The sequence below is a fragment of the Microtus oregoni genome, unplaced genomic scaffold, assembly GCF_018167655.1.
Source record: "Microtus oregoni isolate MIOR12 unplaced genomic scaffold, Mior012 000024F_ref0000369, whole genome shotgun sequence".
NCBI classification, from domain to species: Eukaryota; Metazoa; Chordata; class Mammalia; order Rodentia; family Cricetidae; genus Microtus; species Microtus oregoni.
The window spans coordinates 12,304,261-12,323,603 of record NW_024543083.1 but is presented as its reverse complement, the minus strand read 5'-3'; the positions used below and the strand labels follow the sequence as shown (position 1 = coordinate 12,323,603).

Below are 19,343 nucleotides of genomic sequence, written 5' to 3'. Positions count from 1 at the left end.
ATTTTATGTTTCTGATGAGTCTGTGGAGGTCTTTAGCCTGGCTTCTTCCTGCTAGAGGTTCACATATGAGACTGGGAAGATCTACAAAGATATGAGGACAAGCTGCTCAGCTAGCAGTGTCAAGAGGCATAGCCATGGTCAGTGGTAGTCTTGAAACTCCTTTTTTTTCCTTTTTCTTTTTTTCTTTTTTTTTTTTTTTCAAGACAAGGTTTCTCTGTAGCTTTGGAGTCTGTTCTGGAACTCGCTCTGTAGACCAGGCTGACCTCGAATTCACAGAGATCCACCTGCTTCTGCCTCCTGAGTGCTGGGGTTAAAGGCCTGCGCCACCATTGACCAGTCTGCCTTGAAACTTCTTTTTCTGTTTTTGTTTTTTTGTTTTGGTTTGCTTGGTTTGGTTTTATTTTTCAATGCAGGGTCCCACTGTGTAGCTTTGGCTCTCCTGGAACTCACTGTGTAGATCAAGCTGGCCTTGAACTCAAGCCACTACACTTAGCTTCCCTTTTCTCCCACCCTTTTTAAAAATGGTTTTTGTCTTAAGCCTTCGTTGTAGCATGCTTGGGAAGGACGTTTGTATTATTGGACAAGAAGAAATCGGACCCTTCTCAAGCATGTACTAGATTTTAAGGACTCAGAACTGTTGCCTGTGTCATAACTAAAGGGTTTTGAGTGAGAATAGTTTAAGTAACTGTAGCTACAACCCCATCATTTGAACATGGGAGCAGAAGAACAAAGGAGTGCTGGAAGAGTCTGGCCCCTTTCAGAGTATTCATCTTAGAGAGAGAAGAGCAGAGAGGGGGAGAAACACACGTTTGTCACAAACAGAAGAGTTCTATTGTAATCATGCAACCCTAACCCTAGGAACATGAAGCGGTTTGATGGTCAAAACCAGCCAGCTTTCATACATACTTTGAGGAAGGAATTGGCTTTAACAGTAAAAGAGAAAAAGCACTACAATATAAGAGATTTTTAACTTTTAAATATTTAAAAAAAAAAACTTTTGTATACAAAGTGATAGGTTTCATTTTGTCACTTCTCTACCTAGATGGCTGCTTTTTCAGTTCGGCTGTTAGAAGTCAGTGATAGCTGACTCGGGGTTAGCAAGTGCTGTATGTTAATACAGATTTTAACCTGAGCTTAATACTGCAAGTCATAGTTTATAGGGTTTTTTCCAACTTTTTGGGGTCTTTATCACTTTGTTTTCATTGTAAGTTACATTATATAATCATGAATTCTAGAGTAGTAAGACCTGAAATCTTTTTCTTCTTTGTTAGAGTTTCTCTGCAAACAGTGTCCCAAACTTCATATTCACTTTGATCGTATAGACAAAAATGAAGTTCCAGAGGAACAAGAACACATGAAAAAATGGCTTCATGAGCGTTTTGAGATAAAAGATAAGTAAGTGGTAACAGTTCCAGCATTCAGAAACTACAGTTCAACTCAATTTCACTATAGTAATCAATTTGAAAAAGAGGTGTTTCATTATTTACGAAATACTAATCAAACTCACACAGATAAAACCTTTCATATTCCTGTGTAACACGTTTAATTGCTCTTGTATAACCATTAACTTTTAACGTTTCTGCATCAGTACGGCTCTTAGTTTCTGTACAATGACAACTCAGCACGGTCAGCTAGGAGGCAACGGCACAGCGGCAGTGAAACTAGACTCTGTTGTTTCAGGGTTGTTTTTCATGAACTCGGGTTAAATCTTACTCTAGTCTTCCGTGCTCACATTTTAAACTGTTAGGAGTTACTATGAAGATTGTGTGCAGGTGGCCTACCTGCAGTGTTTTCTGAGTAGACTGCTGTGTGATGTAAAGGAGGAGCCTTTCCTCTGTGCAAGCTGCGCAGGGAACAGCAAGACCGTGGAGATGGAGACAGTGAATGAAGCACTGTGTGCTTGTGGGAGTAGGAGGGGGCAGTCGATATTTTCATAGTGAAATTATCACCTGTCTTGAGTTAGTAAAAAGTAGTTAGTACCTGACATAAGCTTTTCAGCCCATCAATTCAGGATTGCTTTGGTGATAGGATCAGTGTAAGAAGACCTGTGTACCTTAATATGAAAATGTGTTTTCAGGAAAGGACTGGACAGTGTTTGATACCCACCTGTTTGTGTTATAGACACTTAACATGCGTTTTTACTCTCTGACTCTTTCACTCTTTGGGGGGCCTGCCACCCAACTCCCAAATAAATCACATGGAGACTTATTCTTTCTTATGAAGATGAAGCCTTGGCTTGGCTTGTTTCTAGCCAACTATTCTTTACTTAAATTATCCCGCTTGCCTTATGCTCCCAGGCTTTTACCTTTTGCTACTTCTATATACCTTTTTTAAATTCTTACTCCATAGCTTGCTGTGTAGCAGGGTGGCTGCCCCCAGGAGTTCTCTTCTCCTCCTGTCTTTTGTACCTCAATCTTTTCCTCCCAGATTTTTCCTCCTGTTTATTCTCTCTGCCTACTAGCTCTGCCTATCCTTTCTCCTACCTAACTATTGGCCGTTGAGCTATTTATTAAACCAATCAGGTGTTTTAGACAGGCACAGTAACACAGCTTCACAGAGTTAAACAAATGCAACATAAAAGAATGTAACACATCCTTGCATCATTAAACAAATGTTCCACAGCACAAACAAATGTAACACATTTTAAAATAATATTCCACAACAAACATGTACTCGTCATTACCTCTATGAATGTGCCCACGGGGCAATGGGGATGCTTCCTGTGCTGTAGGTCCTGTCCTGCTGCTGTATCTTTACATGTTTAAGTCAGAACGAGAATTAACACACCATGCTCTTTATTTGCCCCCTCTGTTTTTATAATTACATGGGAATATAAACTTTTGGGAGGAGTCTTAGTCAGTGTTCTGTTGCTGTGAAGAGACACCATGACCAAAGCTACTCTTGTAAGAGAAAGAACTTAATTAAGGACCTCCTTACAGCTTCAGCGATTTAGTCCATTATCATCGTGATGGGGAGCATTGGAGCAGTCAGACAGGCGTGGTGCTGGAGAAGTAGTAGAGAGTTCCATTCTGATCCACAGGCAGTAGAGACTGAGAGAGACGACCTGGATGGACGTGGGGAACCTCATAGCCCACTCCCAGTGGCACACTTCCTCTAACAGGGCCACCCCTCTACAATCCTTCTCTAATAGTCACCATTCCCTGGTAACTAAGCATTCATATATATGAAACTGTGGGGACATTCTTACTCAGACTGCCACAGAAGGAAAACTCGATATATATTGTAAGAATTTCTTTTCTTTAACTTCTTTGAAAGCTTCTTTTTGTGAGACTGGATCCAGGGGCTCACACTTCATAGGCAAGTGCTCTACCAATCAGCTACAGCCTCAGCCCTTTTCTTTAGTCTGGACGGGATGAGAGCTATGAGAGGAAAGAGTGAGGCTGGTAGGCCACTAGTCACATGAGTCAGGGCGCTGTAAGTTCTTACAGATGGAGAAGTGAAAAACAAAAATGGGACTGGAGTGATGGCTCAACAGTTAAGAGCATTGGCTGCTTTTCCAGAGGACTTGGGTTCCTTTCCCAGCAACCATATGAAAGTCCTCATCAAACACTTAAACCAAGTGTTTTGAGTTTCACTTCCCATCTGGTAAGGATAGACTACAATGATACCGTAAACTAGTGGTGGATTCCCTACCACGCTGTCTCTAATATGTCACTCATATGGAGTTCTAAGGAACTGTACTTGCTCAAGCAAGTAATTAGTATCTAATAGATGATTTTTTGTTTGTTTCAAAACCAAAATGTCCAAAACTGAAAGTATCAATTCTGTTGTTTTCATTCTGGCCGTAGGTTGCTCATAGAATTCTATGATTCACCAGATCCAGAAAGAAGAAATAAATTCCCTGGGAAAAGTGTTCACTCCAGACTCAGTGTCAAGAAGACTTTACCATCAGTGTTGATGTTGGGTAGTCTGACTGCTGTCATGCTCATGACAGAGTCTGGAAGGAAACTGTATGTGGGCACCTGGTTGTATGGAACCCTCCTTGGCTGCCTGTGGTTTGTTATTAAGACATAAGCAGTTGCGGGCTCCAGTCATTGTCTCTTACTGATGGCTGCACATTACGTCACATTGTTTCCTGAATTAAAGAAGAAGTTTTTTTAAAGCCTTGGTGATTGAACTCTGGATAAAATAGAATTAGTGACCACAGCCAACAGGCAGTTGATTTGGGACAAACACACATGGCTTTTCAGGTGCTGGGGTTGCTGGAAAAATGAAAGCTAAGTGGAGTTTATGCTGTTTTTGTGTTCTTCATGAACTTATGTCCACTTGCAAAATCATTTGGATTGTAGAATTTGATGTTGTTTATAATTCAGATGGCTGTATTTTAACATTACTTTTTAGCATAGTTCGCTATATTGGTTATCTCCCATCTTGATTACTTGGCAGCTCGAACTCTTATCACTAAAGTATTTTATATTTTGAAGCTATGTGATACTGGGTTTTTGTAAATTCTGCAAGTCATGGAAAGATATTGTAATTATGTGTTAATGTTCAAAGAAAAAGGTGAGAAGTATTCATGGCAAAAAAAACCTGTCTAGCATTATATTTTTATTATATTGCTCTATTTAGCTAGTTTTCTTTATATTTACAAAATAACAAACATTTCTAATATTTATTAAAATTGCTTAATTTGCATACCCCCTATTCTACAGAGAATAATGTGTAAAGTATCAGAGTAGAGTTGAAGCTCTGTTGTGACTGTCTCATTTGGCGGAGCTTTAAATAGCCCAGCATCTGAGCTACTGAGTTAGCGCCTCCCAGTGTCTGTGCTGTGAGTGCTTATAAACATAAGGGCCCTGTTATTTTCATAACAGCACGGACAACAACAGTGATGGAAGTCTGCCAGCATCCTGATTGTCTGTCCTAGCACGTGCCTTCTGCCTGTCTCCCTTTGCTTTCGCACTGCATTTGGTCTGGAGCGTGTGCGTTCATGGTCGCTTGCTGCTTCTCCCAGCCCTTGCTTTCTGGCTTGGTGTCCTCCAGTGGTGCTGTTCATTGTTGGGGTGCAGGCAGTGCTGCCTGACTCAGAGGGGCATTTCCCTGACTATGGGTAAGCCTCCTTGGCTACCGAAGAAGCGTTTTGCATTTGTTCATGTCAGGTAACATCAGAATTGGGTAAATTTTATTTCTCTTTAGTTTTCATGGAGCTACACTGTTGATACATATCACCTGGGAACAAGAGCTACCTTCCAGGACCAACTCACACTCTTCTCAGTCATGCAACAGTGTATCCTATGGAAGGAGGCCTTCTAAAGTTTGATTTGCTGTATTCTTAGTTGTAATTTAAGTGTGATTGCCTACTAGTCCTTTAAGGTACCATTTCTGCATACAGATTTTTGTCACAAAATTATACCAATGATTGAGTTGAAATAGACCATTTGAATCACAATAAATAAATTTTTTTAATTGAGGGAAATTTTGCCTCTTACATTGTTTTCCTGAAATCAGAAAATGAGCCATAGCCAACATCTTTGAAGAGTCACATGCTGTCACTTGGTTTCTATGCGTTTGTATATTCATATATGGATATGTATATTCACATGAATATGTATATCTGTATATTAATATGCATATTCACATATGGATATGCATGTTCACATATGGATCTGTATATTCATATACAGTACACATACATCCAAAGAATTTAGTGGCCTAAAAGCAAATAAAAAACTTGTTCATCATGTTACTGTGCCAAGTTGTAATCGTCTTTTACTTAAAAAGTGAAGTTGAAATCAATCTCACATTTTGGTTAAATACATTTTTTAAACAGTCCTATTAGAGCTCATTTTGACCAGATCAAAATAAGTACAAGCTAGGAGACTTTAAACATGGCTGCGGACAGGAGAAACAGCTCATCAGTTAAAGAGCAGTTGCCATTTTTGCAGAGGGTTCAGTTCCCAGCACCTGCGTGGAGGCTCACAAAAGCCTATAATTCCAGCTCAATTGGAATCGGACATATTTTCTGGCCTGTGTGGGAAGCCACATGCACATGCATACATACATACACATATATGTACACACATTAAAACAAATTATGTATGTGCTGTGTATTTGAATTTTAGAAGACAGTACCATTAGAATTACATGGATATAACTGATTCTTTTTAAACAGGGCAAAGTGGTCTACATATGGTCTTTTGAACATTAGAGCTGTAATTACTCTTCTCGAGAGCAGTCTATAAAATTAGAAATAAATTATATCAAAATGTTTGGAAAACTAGAAGCGTCTCTTAAACATGTTAATTTTGACTTGACATAACTATTTTCTGAAAATTAACAGCTTACCTGTGAATCCTTTCAGATAATATAATTTAAGATTTTATTTATATTACTGTTATAATAAATATTACTGTTGACTTGCAGCTTAGGGGCTACTGTAGCTTTCCTTGATAAGAGTGCCATCACTGTGCATGCTTTTATGTTTCTTGGAAAGGGTATTTGGATGAAAGTAAGGAAATAAAAGCTCTCGTTGCTCTCATGTCTGCGCTGTCTAACATTTCATGGCTCAGGGTTCACCTGTTTTCTAGCATGTAAGAGGTTCAGTGGTTAGCCCTGAATTCTGAATTTATAAAGCTACATTATTTTTTAAGTATTGAGCAAAGTTTAAAAAAATACATTGAAAAACCCCAATTGTGAAGCAATGAGAGAGTTGGGCTATATAAGCTAATTTTCCTACTTTAGAGGGTGTGTGCCCTGTGCTCATGGTTGTCAGTTCAGTGATCAGCAGGTGACCCCCCAGGAAGCTTGTCAGGTGTCACTCAACAAGGCTGTAAATAAAAGTGCCAGCCTGACCAATTCTTAGACACTTGGTGGTTTCTTCCATATTTCATTTCTGTGTAATTTTTTTCACTTAATTATCAGTTTTCTTTATAGTTCGTATACTCATTACTTTTCCCTTTACAGTATTGCATGCTTTATCAGTAATGACTTGATTAGCTATTAAGAAAAAATTAGAAATTAAAATCTGCCAAAATGTAGGCATAAAATAATTGACTCCTAATTGTATATCAGATCCATATTTGAAAGGACAGAAATGTCTCACAAGATAATAAGATCAGATGTAAAATACTAAAAATGAGTTTTAACCTTGCAAATTGTTGTGAAGTGCTGAGATTGAAGGCTGGGTTTCAGGTTTTCTGGCTCCAGCACTGGTGTCTGGAATGTTAGAGTATCTATAGGCAGGCTGGTTTCTCCTTTTTGTCCTTTAGTCTGAGGATTGGCTGACTTAAAATATTACCAGTTCCATATAATTTGCATTATAGGCAGAATGCATAACATTCCAGCGTTAGTGTGAAAACTTTGATCAGTACTCTGAAAGTAATATTTGGTATATTCAGATAATTTGATAATATGTAGGTAAAGTATTTGTGTGATTGAACTGAATGTAAAATGTTTTATTCAGATATCGTGGATAAAAGCTGGGTGTTGTGACACATGGCTGCAATCAGGGTACTTGGAAAACCCAGGCAGGAGGATAGCTGCAAGTTGGAGGTCAGCCTGGTCTACTTAGCAAGTTCCGGACTTGTCAGGTCTCTGTACTGAGATCTTCTTTACCCTGACTGCACATACAAAAGAATCACTATCAAAAGAATCTGTATCAAAGTGGCACAGAGAATCACTTTGAATTTAGCTACAACATTTTTGTTGAGATTTCATTTGAGGGACTGGAGAGATGGCTTAGGGGTTAACAGCACTGGCTGCTCGTCCCAGCACCCAGGTGGCAGTAATTGAGGTTACTGTTTGTAACTCCAGTTCCAGGAGATCTAACACCCTCACATAGATGGGGCAAAACATGCAGGCAAAACACAAGCACACATAAATTAAAAATAAATAAATTATAAATTTTTTTTGAAGATTTCATTTAATATATGTTTTTGTAAGCTGGTAGATCTGATGTTTTTGATAAATGGAGAGCCATAATGTGGAGTTCCATTAGAGGCCAGAAATCTACTTGTCATATAATGTACCTTACGTAACACATATACGTATTATGTATCTAATTTAACTATACCTGATTGTTACCCAAGCAGAGAAATTCCTTGGAAAAACTCCTTCAAATAGAAATCTGACATCAGAGTAGATCCTCAGTACGTGCCTTTTGATGCTGAGACAGGCCAGTGTTTCATCCAGACTGTTGGTTTGTGATTTATGTCTGAATAAATAATTAATAAAGATATATTCTACAGTTTCATAAATCCTCATATGTAAAATAAAATGGGAATGCTACTGACACAATCTGTTTGTGAAGTGATCAAGTAATCAAGGTCTGAGGTAATCAAGAACTTGATCACCACATTTCCTTATGTAGCTTCAGAATAAATTCTGAAAGTGTTACTGGGTTTACTGGTGCTTCATAATTCAGCACAAAGGGAAAATACAAGCTTCATTTTTTATAATAAAAACCTGGTAAAATGTTACATTGTTATATAAAATGTGTTTATGTTTTATGTGTATATGTTTTATTGCCAGATGTAGCTGTAAAGCTACATTGTTTCCAACGTGCACTTTGTTGGGGATCTGTTGAGTGCTCACTGTATGCCAGGCAGCTACCACATGTCGGGTCTGTCTACCACTGCTTAGCTCTCCACTCTTGGACAGCTTCATATAAACTGTGCCCCAAGTCTATCCCCTTAGAACATTGCTAAGATGTTAGTTACAAAAGATTGTTGAGACCAAGTGAGCTATTGATTGCAGGCAAAGCAGCAGATGTGGAGTGTAGAGAGAATGCAGCAGGGGTTAATGCAGGTTCATCTCCTGTCTTCGTAGATGACTTTCAGGACAGACAGCGTGAATAAAGTTGTATCAAACCACAGTGACGTGATGTGCTCTAATCCTTTCCTGTTTCGCAAAGGGACAATGGGATGTGAGAGTGGATGGGCCTCGTTATGGTGAGGGCTTTGATTAAGATTCAGATCAAGTGGTGTGAAGATGTAACAAAGGGAGGAACATCTCTGTCCTGTAGCAGTCTTGTGGTCTCTCCACTGCTGGATAGAAGGTGGATCTTCAGGACTGGGCAGGGCCTGACTGCTCATGCCAAGAACACAGATGAAGGAAACAGCATGGCTTCTGCAGTGACCTCTGAGGGGTTCCTCCTTGCAGTCCACTATAAGGTAAATCTTAGACTGAGTCTGGGCTGATGTAACTTTCAGGACATGCCTGTTGGAGCTTGCTATCATGGGGAGTATGCTGAAATTCTGTTAAGGGGGGTCAGTGTGGTGACTCTGGAGTGTGAGATCCTTTATGTGAAGTTTTACTCAGCCCAGCTCTGCTTGTCAGAGTGTGTGAGTAAATATTGTTAATTATTTTCTAATATATATTAGAACTCAGAATCACCAGAAATGTTTATTGTAAACATTTTTTCTTGTCACTTAAAACCATACCTTTATTGGCTTCTGTTCTATGCTTGCATGAGTTACTGTCTATCTGGACCAGGAGTCATTTTGATTTTTTTATGGATATCTAACATATGTATCTTTTCCAAGATCTTTCCTTCCACTTTCTCGCCTGCACTCTTAAGTATGTTGCAGAAATAGCAGAGAAAGTCTTCCTGTCTCCTAGCCCTGCCATGGTCTTTGCTGGAATGGAAAACAGCTAACCACTAGTATAGCAACCACCTTTTCTCTGTATAGTAGAAATGCATGAATCTGACTCACATAGAAGAACTGGGGCATCTCTCTGTTTCTGTGTCTTTGTCTCTGTCTTTGCCCCACTCCATTTCTCCCAGAGAAGCCCATTATAGTTTGAATGACTGGAAGTCCTGATTAAGGTGGCAGCGCCTGTGTATGATGAGCTTATTGCTGAGCTGTGGGAGGCCAGAGGGAAAAGGGACCAATCTGTCCCAAGTCCTTTGATGGCATTACTACATTCATGAGGGTTCTACCTAGTGCGCAGCCCTTCTAAAGACCCTTCTTTTCAACCATGTGACATTCCTGATTAAGTTTTCAGTGCTTGAATTTTGGAGAGACATTCAGAGTGTGGTAAACTTGATGTGATCACTGAGTCAGATACTTAGGGGGATTCCAAAGGAACTGCTTTTAAAAGTAGACAACTTTCTTGATGAAGTTGGATTGAGGTCCCGCTGTATATAACTCACTGCCCCCCAATAAGTGGCTTGAACAGCTGGTTTCTTTTCCAGAAGCAACATAGAGCTAGATTTGTCTATTATTAGGGACCTAAGTTCTCATCTGACTGCACTGCTAGCCTCAGCCTCACAAAGTGTACTTCACAGTCCATAGCGGTTGTCAGAGCCCCACCATCTTACCTCTGATTAAAGCCAGCAAAAGAAACAGGAAAGGATAAAGGGATGCCTGTTTTCTTCTAAGGCATCATTTCCAGTGAGTCCACAATGTTTCTGCTTACAGTTACTGACTAGAACCTATTTGCAAAACTTTTTTAAGCTGCAGGGGAAGTAGAAAAGTGAAATCTTCAGCATTGCTACCCCAAATAAAACTGAAGATCTGAGCAATGAAAATGCCTTGAGAACAGTAGCAGTGTTCACAGTCTGTTGAGTATAAATGCTGAAGATTACTTTAGATGAGTACGGTGGATTTTACCACAGTCAAACCAATAGAGCAGGTTGGGGATGTGGCTGAGTTGGTACAGTGCTTGACTAGCATAGAACACTGATTTGATCGCTGGCACCACATAAGCCTGTGGCAACAAACACTAATCCCAATCTCTCATAGTGTGTAGATGCAGGAGGATTAGCAGTAACTCAAATCAGAAGAAAAGTAAAGAAAAGCAGGGAAGAGCAGCTGGAGGCCAGGACTCCAATGGTCCCAATACCTTAAGTATCTTCTCTACTGAGCTCTGGGGTAATGAAACTCACAACTTTCTGGCTGCTGTCCTAAGACCCTTAAGCCATTCCACCCTGCACACCAGCACTTTACAGAGTGGTAACTGCAGTCCTGTGGGGATATAGAGTTGAGGAGATATGATTTGTGCTGAAAGTATAAAATGCATGATAGAATTTGAAATTAAGCCAATGAAAAATGGTTTACTAATATTTATAGAAATCATGTAATGTTTTGGAAATATGTGCTTAATAAAAATTTATCCTTTCTAAAACTGTGACTACTAAGTTTAATATTGTGTATGTACATGGTATATTTTCCTCAGTGAAGATGGAACACAAGATGACAAAGGGCAGGACATTTCTCTCAACATATTAAGCCCTCAAGAAGAGTTTAATTCATTAGATAAAATCTGAGATTGGACATTTCGCAGCTTAATCACGCATGTTAAATATTTCTAAAGTAGTTTTTATTTTATGTCTTTAAAATTAAATTTGTTCTTAGACAGTTTCTTACATTTAGCATAAAGCAGTTAGATTCTAATTTTATAGGACACAAGCTATTTCAAAAAGTAATGACTAAACATTGGTATAATGTTTATAAGTTACTAAACATTGATAAGACATGGGAATTACAGTTTGAATAGTCACCCAGGGATTGTCGATCACCAGCTCTGTGCAGCCAGGAAACAATCTGAAGCAAATATGAGAAAGTTAAGATCTGCTTGCTCTGGAGGGGTTACAGCAAGTACTGTGCCACTCTTCTCTATGTCGGTCCCTGCCCACGGTGGTTGGTATTGCCAACTTGACTGGGTCTAGAATGACCTGGAGGTAATCCTCGGCATGTCTGTGAAGAGTCTCTGGACTGGATTAACTGAGATTGGGGTGCGCACCATATCTGAACAGCATCAGATTCCTTGGGTTGGGATCCTGGGCTTAATAAAAGTTTGAAAGTAAGGTGAACACCAGCTTCCAACTCTGCTTCCTGACTGAATGCAGTGTGATCAGCTGCCTCATACTCCTGCCATGATGTCATCTCTACCCTCAAACTGAACAAGAGAATCCCACCGTTAAATTGCTTTTGTTGGGCATTTTGGCACAGTGATGAGAAAAGTAATGCAACCCCAAAATGGGGATTGAACCAAGGCCCTTGTACATTCTGGGTAAGCTCTCTACTACTGAGCTATATTCCCAGTCTTCTTTTTTTTTTTTTTTTTTTTGAATAAGGTCTTAGTTGCCTAGATTGTCCTTAAAGTCATAATACTCCTGTGTCAGCTTCCCAAGCAGCTGGGATTACAATTGTGAGCCCCAGAACAGTATATACACATTCATATGAGTAGGCCATATGTATGCATATATTCATATATGTGTGTGTTTGTATTCATGTCCATGCTGCATTGTGATTACTAGTTAAACAGCACTTTCTTCTGCTCTCTAATCCAACTAGGAATCAAATCTATATAATGAACTCTATAATATAATCTATATAATAAATTCTTATCATCCAAGGCCTGGAAAACCTCACCTCCATGGAATCAATGCTACCTGTAACTACAATTCCAAGCAGTGGTTATTGGAAATACTTCTTCCTGTATTCTCTTCTAAGGAAGAACCGGAATGTTACTGTTCACATGGTAGATGGTCCTGTTGGCCTCACAGGCCAGTAAGTAAGGCTTTATGGTTTTTGTGCCAAGTGCCCCTAGAGGTTCACATGTGAACACTAGATCCCTGTTAATGGGGCTTTTAGGGGATGTTGAGACTGTTTAGGAGGTGGACCTACCTTGATGAAATGGATTTCTAGGGGGCTGGCATTGAGGATGATCAGCCTTCCCGCCTCTGCCCTGGCCCTCTGCTTCCTAATCAGATACCTCACTGCCAACACCACAGCCCTGGGGTGAGCCACTCCCAACACCAGGCCTTCCCCTTCATGGTGGACTCTACCGTCATACCCAGAGCCAGAGGAGATCCTTTGTCTTTTGTTCTTGGCTAGATTTTTGGTTGTGACAATGGAAAAAAAAAAAAAACAAACTTGGATCATTATCCATCTTATAGTCCAGAAAATTAAGTGTACCAGTGAGTAGACATCCGTTGGGGCTACCAACCTTGAGTGTTTAAGAGCTTCAAGGAGCGGGTATGCTTGTCCTTTATCAAGTAAACATGGTGGATGTCGAGGGGGTCTGAGACACTGAGATGGCAAGAGGGTGGGTTTGACATTCACTCAAAGTCACGGAAGCACTAGGACCAATTGTGCCTCCAATCCTACGTGTCCTGTGCCCTCCCTCAAGCAATAGGCAAGGTCAGTGTGGGCTCTGAGTACCGCCAGTGGACGTACGCATCTGCTCTTGAGACTCAAGCCCTTCATGTGGAAACTAGGTCTTTCAAGCTCTCTCAGACAATGACGTCTGTGCTGTTTTCCACCCAGTGGGTGTGTGGGCTCATGCTGCTCACTGGGCCAACATGGTGGCCTAGACAGTCACACAGGATAGGTAGGGTGAGGATGTGCTTGCCTCCACCCACCCCCGCGGCAGTCACTGCAAGGCCACCCCAACAGAGAGACCTCTCTTTTCAATGCTGGCCCGATGTATTCTCTCAGCACTCTTTTTGTTCACAAGATTTCTTTCCTTGGAAGATGTGATTTGGACAAAGTTCTCAACAACCCCTACACACCCAGGACCTAGACAAAACAGTCTGTGATGTCATGCACTCCTTCAGCAGTTCTCCGCCTCTCCCCATTTGTCTAGGAAATCTCCCACAAGCTCCTGGACCATAAAGGTATAGACTCTGCCCTTATTTACAGAGGTCTCATTGGGATGGAGATGGAGGTATCAGTGAACAGATCCCCATCCACTCATCCTACTCTAGCTTGCTCACAGAATATAAAGGAGTTGAGTCCAACAACCTTTTCCTTCCATGGAGCATAAGATAGGCATGGCACCCAGACCCTGGCCAAGCCTTTCCTTCATAGGTAGTCTTTGTAGAGACCAGTGGAGTCTCCTGAAGACTTCCAGCACAGTGTTCAGAATCTGCCCAGTGTCTAGCCCAACCTAGCCCTCCAAGCTTAATCCTCACAGTTTCCTGTCTCAGAAGAGTTAGCCCTTTTTCATGTGCTCGGGGGTTGTCCAGTAGAGGGGAGAAGACATTTCAGTGTAAGGAATGATGTGACAGCTCCCACAAGCAGGGGCTTGGGCTTGGCTCTGCCGTGGCAAGATTGCTAACTATAACCAGCATCTCCTATACATTGAAGCCCCAACTCAAATCCTTGAGCACATGCTGAATCTGGAGGTGGCCTTTCCAGGGATTAAATAAGATTATCAGGATGCCTATAAACCGGTCAAACTAGTCAGAGGGAGCCCATAGGAAGACAGGGAGAAGGTGGCAACCACCCCTGAATTGAGAGAGCCCAGGAGAAACTAGCCCTGCAGAGAGCTTGGGCTCAGACTTTCATCATCTAATACAAATGTCTCCTTGATTCTTCCAAGCTTTGGTTCTTTCTTGCAGCAACTGGAGCAAGCTAGTCCAGAGATCAAGATGCCCCACTCAGGGAAAAGGAGCTGCCCACAAAATACATGAGCATCCCTGCAGACACTGCACCTGCTGCTTCTGACCCTGTGGGACTAGCAAGGTCCCTCTGCTCTCTATCCACCAGACTCTGTTTATGCTGGGATTTTAGCCCAAGCTCCAATCAATAACAGGTGGGCCAAGTCCATGCGGAGCCTGTGCCAGCCAGACATGGATGGAGACAGCCTAGATGCTTTCAGACCTCACCCATCTGAAAACTACCAAGGTCTGTATATGCCTCTTGTCACTGACATTCTGAAAGCAGCTAGGTCTCCATCTATCTGTCTAGACATCTGAAATCTATTATTGGAGAAGTGCAGCTGTTCTTGGAGCAACATGGAGGGAAGGGCCAAGTTAAGTTCTTTTTGAATTATTAATTCATTAGATACACTATTACTGTCTTATTCTGAATAATTAAGAAAGATTGATGCTGCCTAAACTCTGGCACAACCTTTTCTTCTAATGTGCTTCCCTTTGGACCACTCCTATCTGTCTCTCAAAACCCGTCTCAAGGGTCATTCTCCACAAAGGCTTCTTGTCACCCCTCCCAAGTTCAGCAGAGTTCCCCTTCATTATCAGTAATTCTTAATCTTATGATGGGGTTCTCACAGACCAAACTCTTGTGTCCACCCTAGAATTCCCATACTCAAGTCCTAACTCCCAATCCAGTTATATTTGAAGGTGTGTTTGAGAATTAAATGTCAGTCTTAAACTGTTGTCTAAGAACAACAGTTCTTGACCTTCCTAATGCTTCAACCCTTTAATATTTAATACGTGTTGTGGTGACCTCTAACCATAAAATTATTTCATTGCTACTTCATATCTATGATTTTGCTACTGTTATGAATCGTAATGCAAATATCTGCATATCTGCTATACAGGATATCAGCAAAAGGGTCTTGACCCACAGATTGAGAACCACTGGTCTAGGAGCGTGGTGGCTAATTTCATGTCAACTTGACACAAGCTATAGATATCAGACTGGAGGGAGCCTCAGTTGAGAAAATGCCTCCTTGGCATTGGGCTGTACACAGCTTGTAGGGTATTTTCCTAATTAGAGATTGATTTGAGAGGGCCCAGCCCATTGTGAGTGGGGCCTCACTCACTCCTCTGTGGCCTCTGCATCCAGGGTCCAGCCCTGTGTGTGTCCCTCCTATCCTGACCTCCCTTGATGGTGAACAGTAATGTAGAAGGGTAAGGCAAATCCTCCCAATTTGCTTGCGATCAGGTCTTTCATCATAGTAAGACATATGTTGGTACCAGGATAGTCGGGTATTGCCTACAGACCTGACCATGTTGTTTTGGGGAGGACTGTGGAAGGACTTTGGAACTTTGAGCTCGAGAAGCCACTGAGTGTTGAGATCTCAATAGGATGTCCTGTAGGCACTTGGAAGATAAGAACGTTGAGAGCAGAGCAGATGATGGAGGTTTGCCTTGCGAAGTTTCCGAGGGAAGCAAAGACTCTGCTGGGTCATTTGTGTGAAGAATCTGTGGTGTCTGGTCATCTGGGGCTGAAAAGTCAGCTATAATTAACAAGAGACCAGCACCATTGAAGTGAAATCTTTGCATTACGGGGACAGTTGATGCTGGTCAGCTGGAGCTGAGAAATTAGGAGTGATTAAGAAGAAACCAGTATCGTTGAGGGAAAATCTTCTGGAAATATTTCCTGAGTCAGCACATGAAAACCTGTATTCCAGAGGTGACCAAGGTTGTACCTAAGGCTGGCAGCCGAACTTTATTGCCTAAGAGTCCCAGGTGGTACTGGTTTTGAAATCGTAACAGTGTCATTGGACAACAGCCGGGACTTGTGACCGTGAGGGCCCAGGAGAAGCCATTGCTAAAAGTGTGGCTCAGTTGCAGCAGAAGATCCCACATTTTGGAGATGACCCCCAAGAACAGCAGCAGCTGTGGAGTGGAATCAGTGGGAGTCTAGATGGCAGCTGTGTGTGCTGCGAGGGCAGAGCTGGAGAAATGACCCAAGTCCTCAGAGGAGCCCAGAAAATTGTGAGTGCATCCCAGACACCATGCATTGCGTTATTTACATGGTGGAGTGTGATTTTGCTTTGATCTGATTATGATTGTGCCCTGGTCATTCCCTCTTGAAGTAAGAAGTATTTAATTCACTTCTGATTTTACAGAAACCAATTGTTGAGAGACTGAATTTTAAGAGAGATTTTAGGCTTTAATAAAAAAATACTTTGGATTCTTAAGTAGACCTAATTTTTAAGTTTTTGAGTTTGAAGATTGGGACTTTTAAAGTTTATAAATGTTTTATATTGTGATATTTAAACTGCTGTGTTATCTTGGGGATGAACAAGAAAGGAAAGGTTGTGGCTTAACCGTGATGCGTTTGTTTGTCAAGTTGTCAAGGGGTCAGTTGTGCTGGCTTGTTTTATGCCAACTCGACACACACTGTAGTTTTCAATTCACTTAGACAAGGAGTAGGGGGGCTGCAGAGCTCTCCGTGTCTGCAGGCTGGCACGTATGTATGGCATTACCTCACCTTTGTCCTCGAGTCCAGCTTCCTAGAGCTGTCTGTGGTGGAACTGCCCACGGGGTACTTCATCACAATAGCAGAGCTGACTAGAAGACAGGTGATGTCCCTCACCTCACAGAAGGGGCTCCTGGAGGAAGGGGCCTCCTGGTGAGATTTCCCTGGATGGAAATTCCACATGGTGGAATTCCCCTGGGCATGAGCTGAGTAAAGGGTGCAGCCAGGGTGACCCAGGAAAGACTGGAAACAGTGGGGTCAGGCCTTTCTGATGTTGCCTGACCTGTCCCTCTCCCCAAAAGTTCTACAAACCACTTCTCCTTTCCCCTAAAGGAGCCTAGACTTGGAAGGGTCCCGTCTTCTAGGTGTGCAAGAAGGAGGGGATGTTGTGCAGGTCTCCTCGATTCCCTCCATCCGACCTTGACTCAATCACATTCCAATGTACAGAAACCTGAGGGATTCCCCACAGTCTTTGGGACTGCATTCCCTGTGGCTTCGGTGTCCATAAATCTGTCATTGAGTAAATTTATTATACTTTTGTCTTGCCAATCTGTAATCTGTCTGCTGTAGGAATGTTGGTCAGGCCCTTTGTGAGGAAAAGGCTCCTACCTGCCTGCCCTTGTCTTTGTTCACCCTTAGGTGCTGTCTGTCACCTCAGAAGAGGGGAAGCAGCAGGTCAGATCTCTCGGCTGTGTACTTTCAGGCAGGTGGGAAGCGCATGTGTATTATCTCACAAGCAGACTATAGCAACGTCCAGGAATCAGTCTTTGCTGTTCTGTTTCCCCGTAAAGCCTGTTCTGTGACAGATCCCTCAGGCCCAGGCCTGCCCAGCAGCTCACACCGGTGTCCCCAGTCAGAATTCACGGTAACAGGCACAGAAAGTCAGTTTCCCCGGAAGTGAATGAAGTGACACCTCCCCCTCCCCACCGCCCTGGGGCAGCCACCAGAGTACTGAAGGATTTACAGCCAACCCTAGTAAACACAGCAAGTGAGCCACTCTTGGCCTTCTTTGGGGAATGGCCTCTTTGTGGATGCAGAGGCAGTAGACAGCTCTTACTTCCTGGGGGAGGGGGAGAGCAGCCAGTTGCACAGAAAAAGAGAAAGGCAAAACAACCTGGGATATCAAGCAGGAAAGCTGGAGAGTAGGGTCAGAACGGTGGAGGACCAGGCAACTCCATGAAGGAGGGGTTGCCCTGGCTGCCAGAGCTCCACTGGGGCTTCTCTTTAAGACTACTCCAAGGCTAGCTTTGGGGTTCAGGTCATTTGTCTTCTCCACCCTGTCCACTTTGTAATTCTGTTCTACTTTTAGGCTTCCCTTCTAAGTTGCCCAGTTGAAGTGGGACACCAACTGGGGATCTGGCACCACCTAGTGGTCAGGGAAAGAAAAGCCGCCAGTAAAGGTTTTGAATAGCTCTGAATCCAAATACTGAAAACAACAGCTTAAACGCAAAGATGAATGAGGGAGGGGGACTTGATCGGGGGAGGGGAAATGGGAGGCGGTGGCGGGGAGGAGGCCAAAATCTTTAATAAATTAATTAATTAATTAAAAAAAGAAAATAATGCAAAGCAGAAAGAACAGCAGACCCTGTGAACCTTGCAACCATATTCACAATGATGATCCCTCCCGTTTGGTGGGCACCTTTGTGGGGAGGGCGCTGCTCCTTCCATCCAGTCAATTCGTCTTAGTTTTTTTGTTTGTTTGTTTGGGTGGTTTTTATGTAGTTTTGTTATGTAGAGCAGTTTCTGTGCTTCATAAATGCTGAGAATGAAGGCATGTACTGCCATGCCCAGCTTGGCCCATTCTTTTAAAGAAGCTCTGAGTAGTACTTGCACTGTTTTCTCAGGATGATTTGGGCTATCTCTCACACACGCACGCACACACGCCTGCATCACCCAGTCCTTAACTTTTCATCAGTTTTGCTCCTGGTAGGAGAAACTCCCCCAGTCGGTATACACATCCCTGGTAGCTAGAAAAGGATGGTGTGAGGCTTGCCCCTGATCACCCAATAGTTGAATCTCCCCGGTCCATTAGTTTGGTGCATGTGCCAACAGCTGAAGACCATAACCTTGCTTTCCTTCTTCAAGTGTTTCAGACAGAGGTGGTGACTGACTGTGGGAATGAGGCCCACTAGGGATGGGAAAGGGTCCTCCTACCAGAATCAAATGTATCCACAAACTCACACATCAGTAACTTGAGTCTACTTCCTCTAATTCTTTTACAAAGGCTCCCTTTTGGAGACCCCAAGATTACTCTTCTGAGGACATGTGGTACAGAGGTCTTTATCCAATTATTTTGTGGAAAAAGAGGTATCTCTGCTGTCTGATTGGAAACTAGACGAAAGAGAGTCATAAGAGACTAGCTAGGTGGACAGTTTCCAAGAACTGCAATAGAGGAGAAATCACAGAGCCCAGCATGGAGTCCTGTGGCATGTGGGGTACAGAAGCCACAGATGTGAAAGACACGCCTCACAGAAATTTATT

General features: G+C 42.2%; 1 protein-coding gene across 1 annotated transcript in view; it reads left to right on the top strand.

The window, feature by feature from the left end:
• Positions 1–8,209, top strand: part of Agpat5 (1-acylglycerol-3-phosphate O-acyltransferase 5) — a 41,750-nt gene extending 33,541 nt beyond the window's left edge. The window contains exons 7-8 of the mRNA XM_041673789.1: positions 1,272–1,395; positions 3,810–8,209. Of these exons, the coding sequence (XP_041529723.1) occupies positions 1,272–1,395; positions 3,810–4,035 (350 nt within the window). The 3' untranslated portion in view covers positions 4,036–8,209. The remainder of the gene's footprint in view (positions 1–1,271; positions 1,396–3,809) is intronic.
• Positions 8,210–19,343: the final 11,134 nt, after the last annotated feature.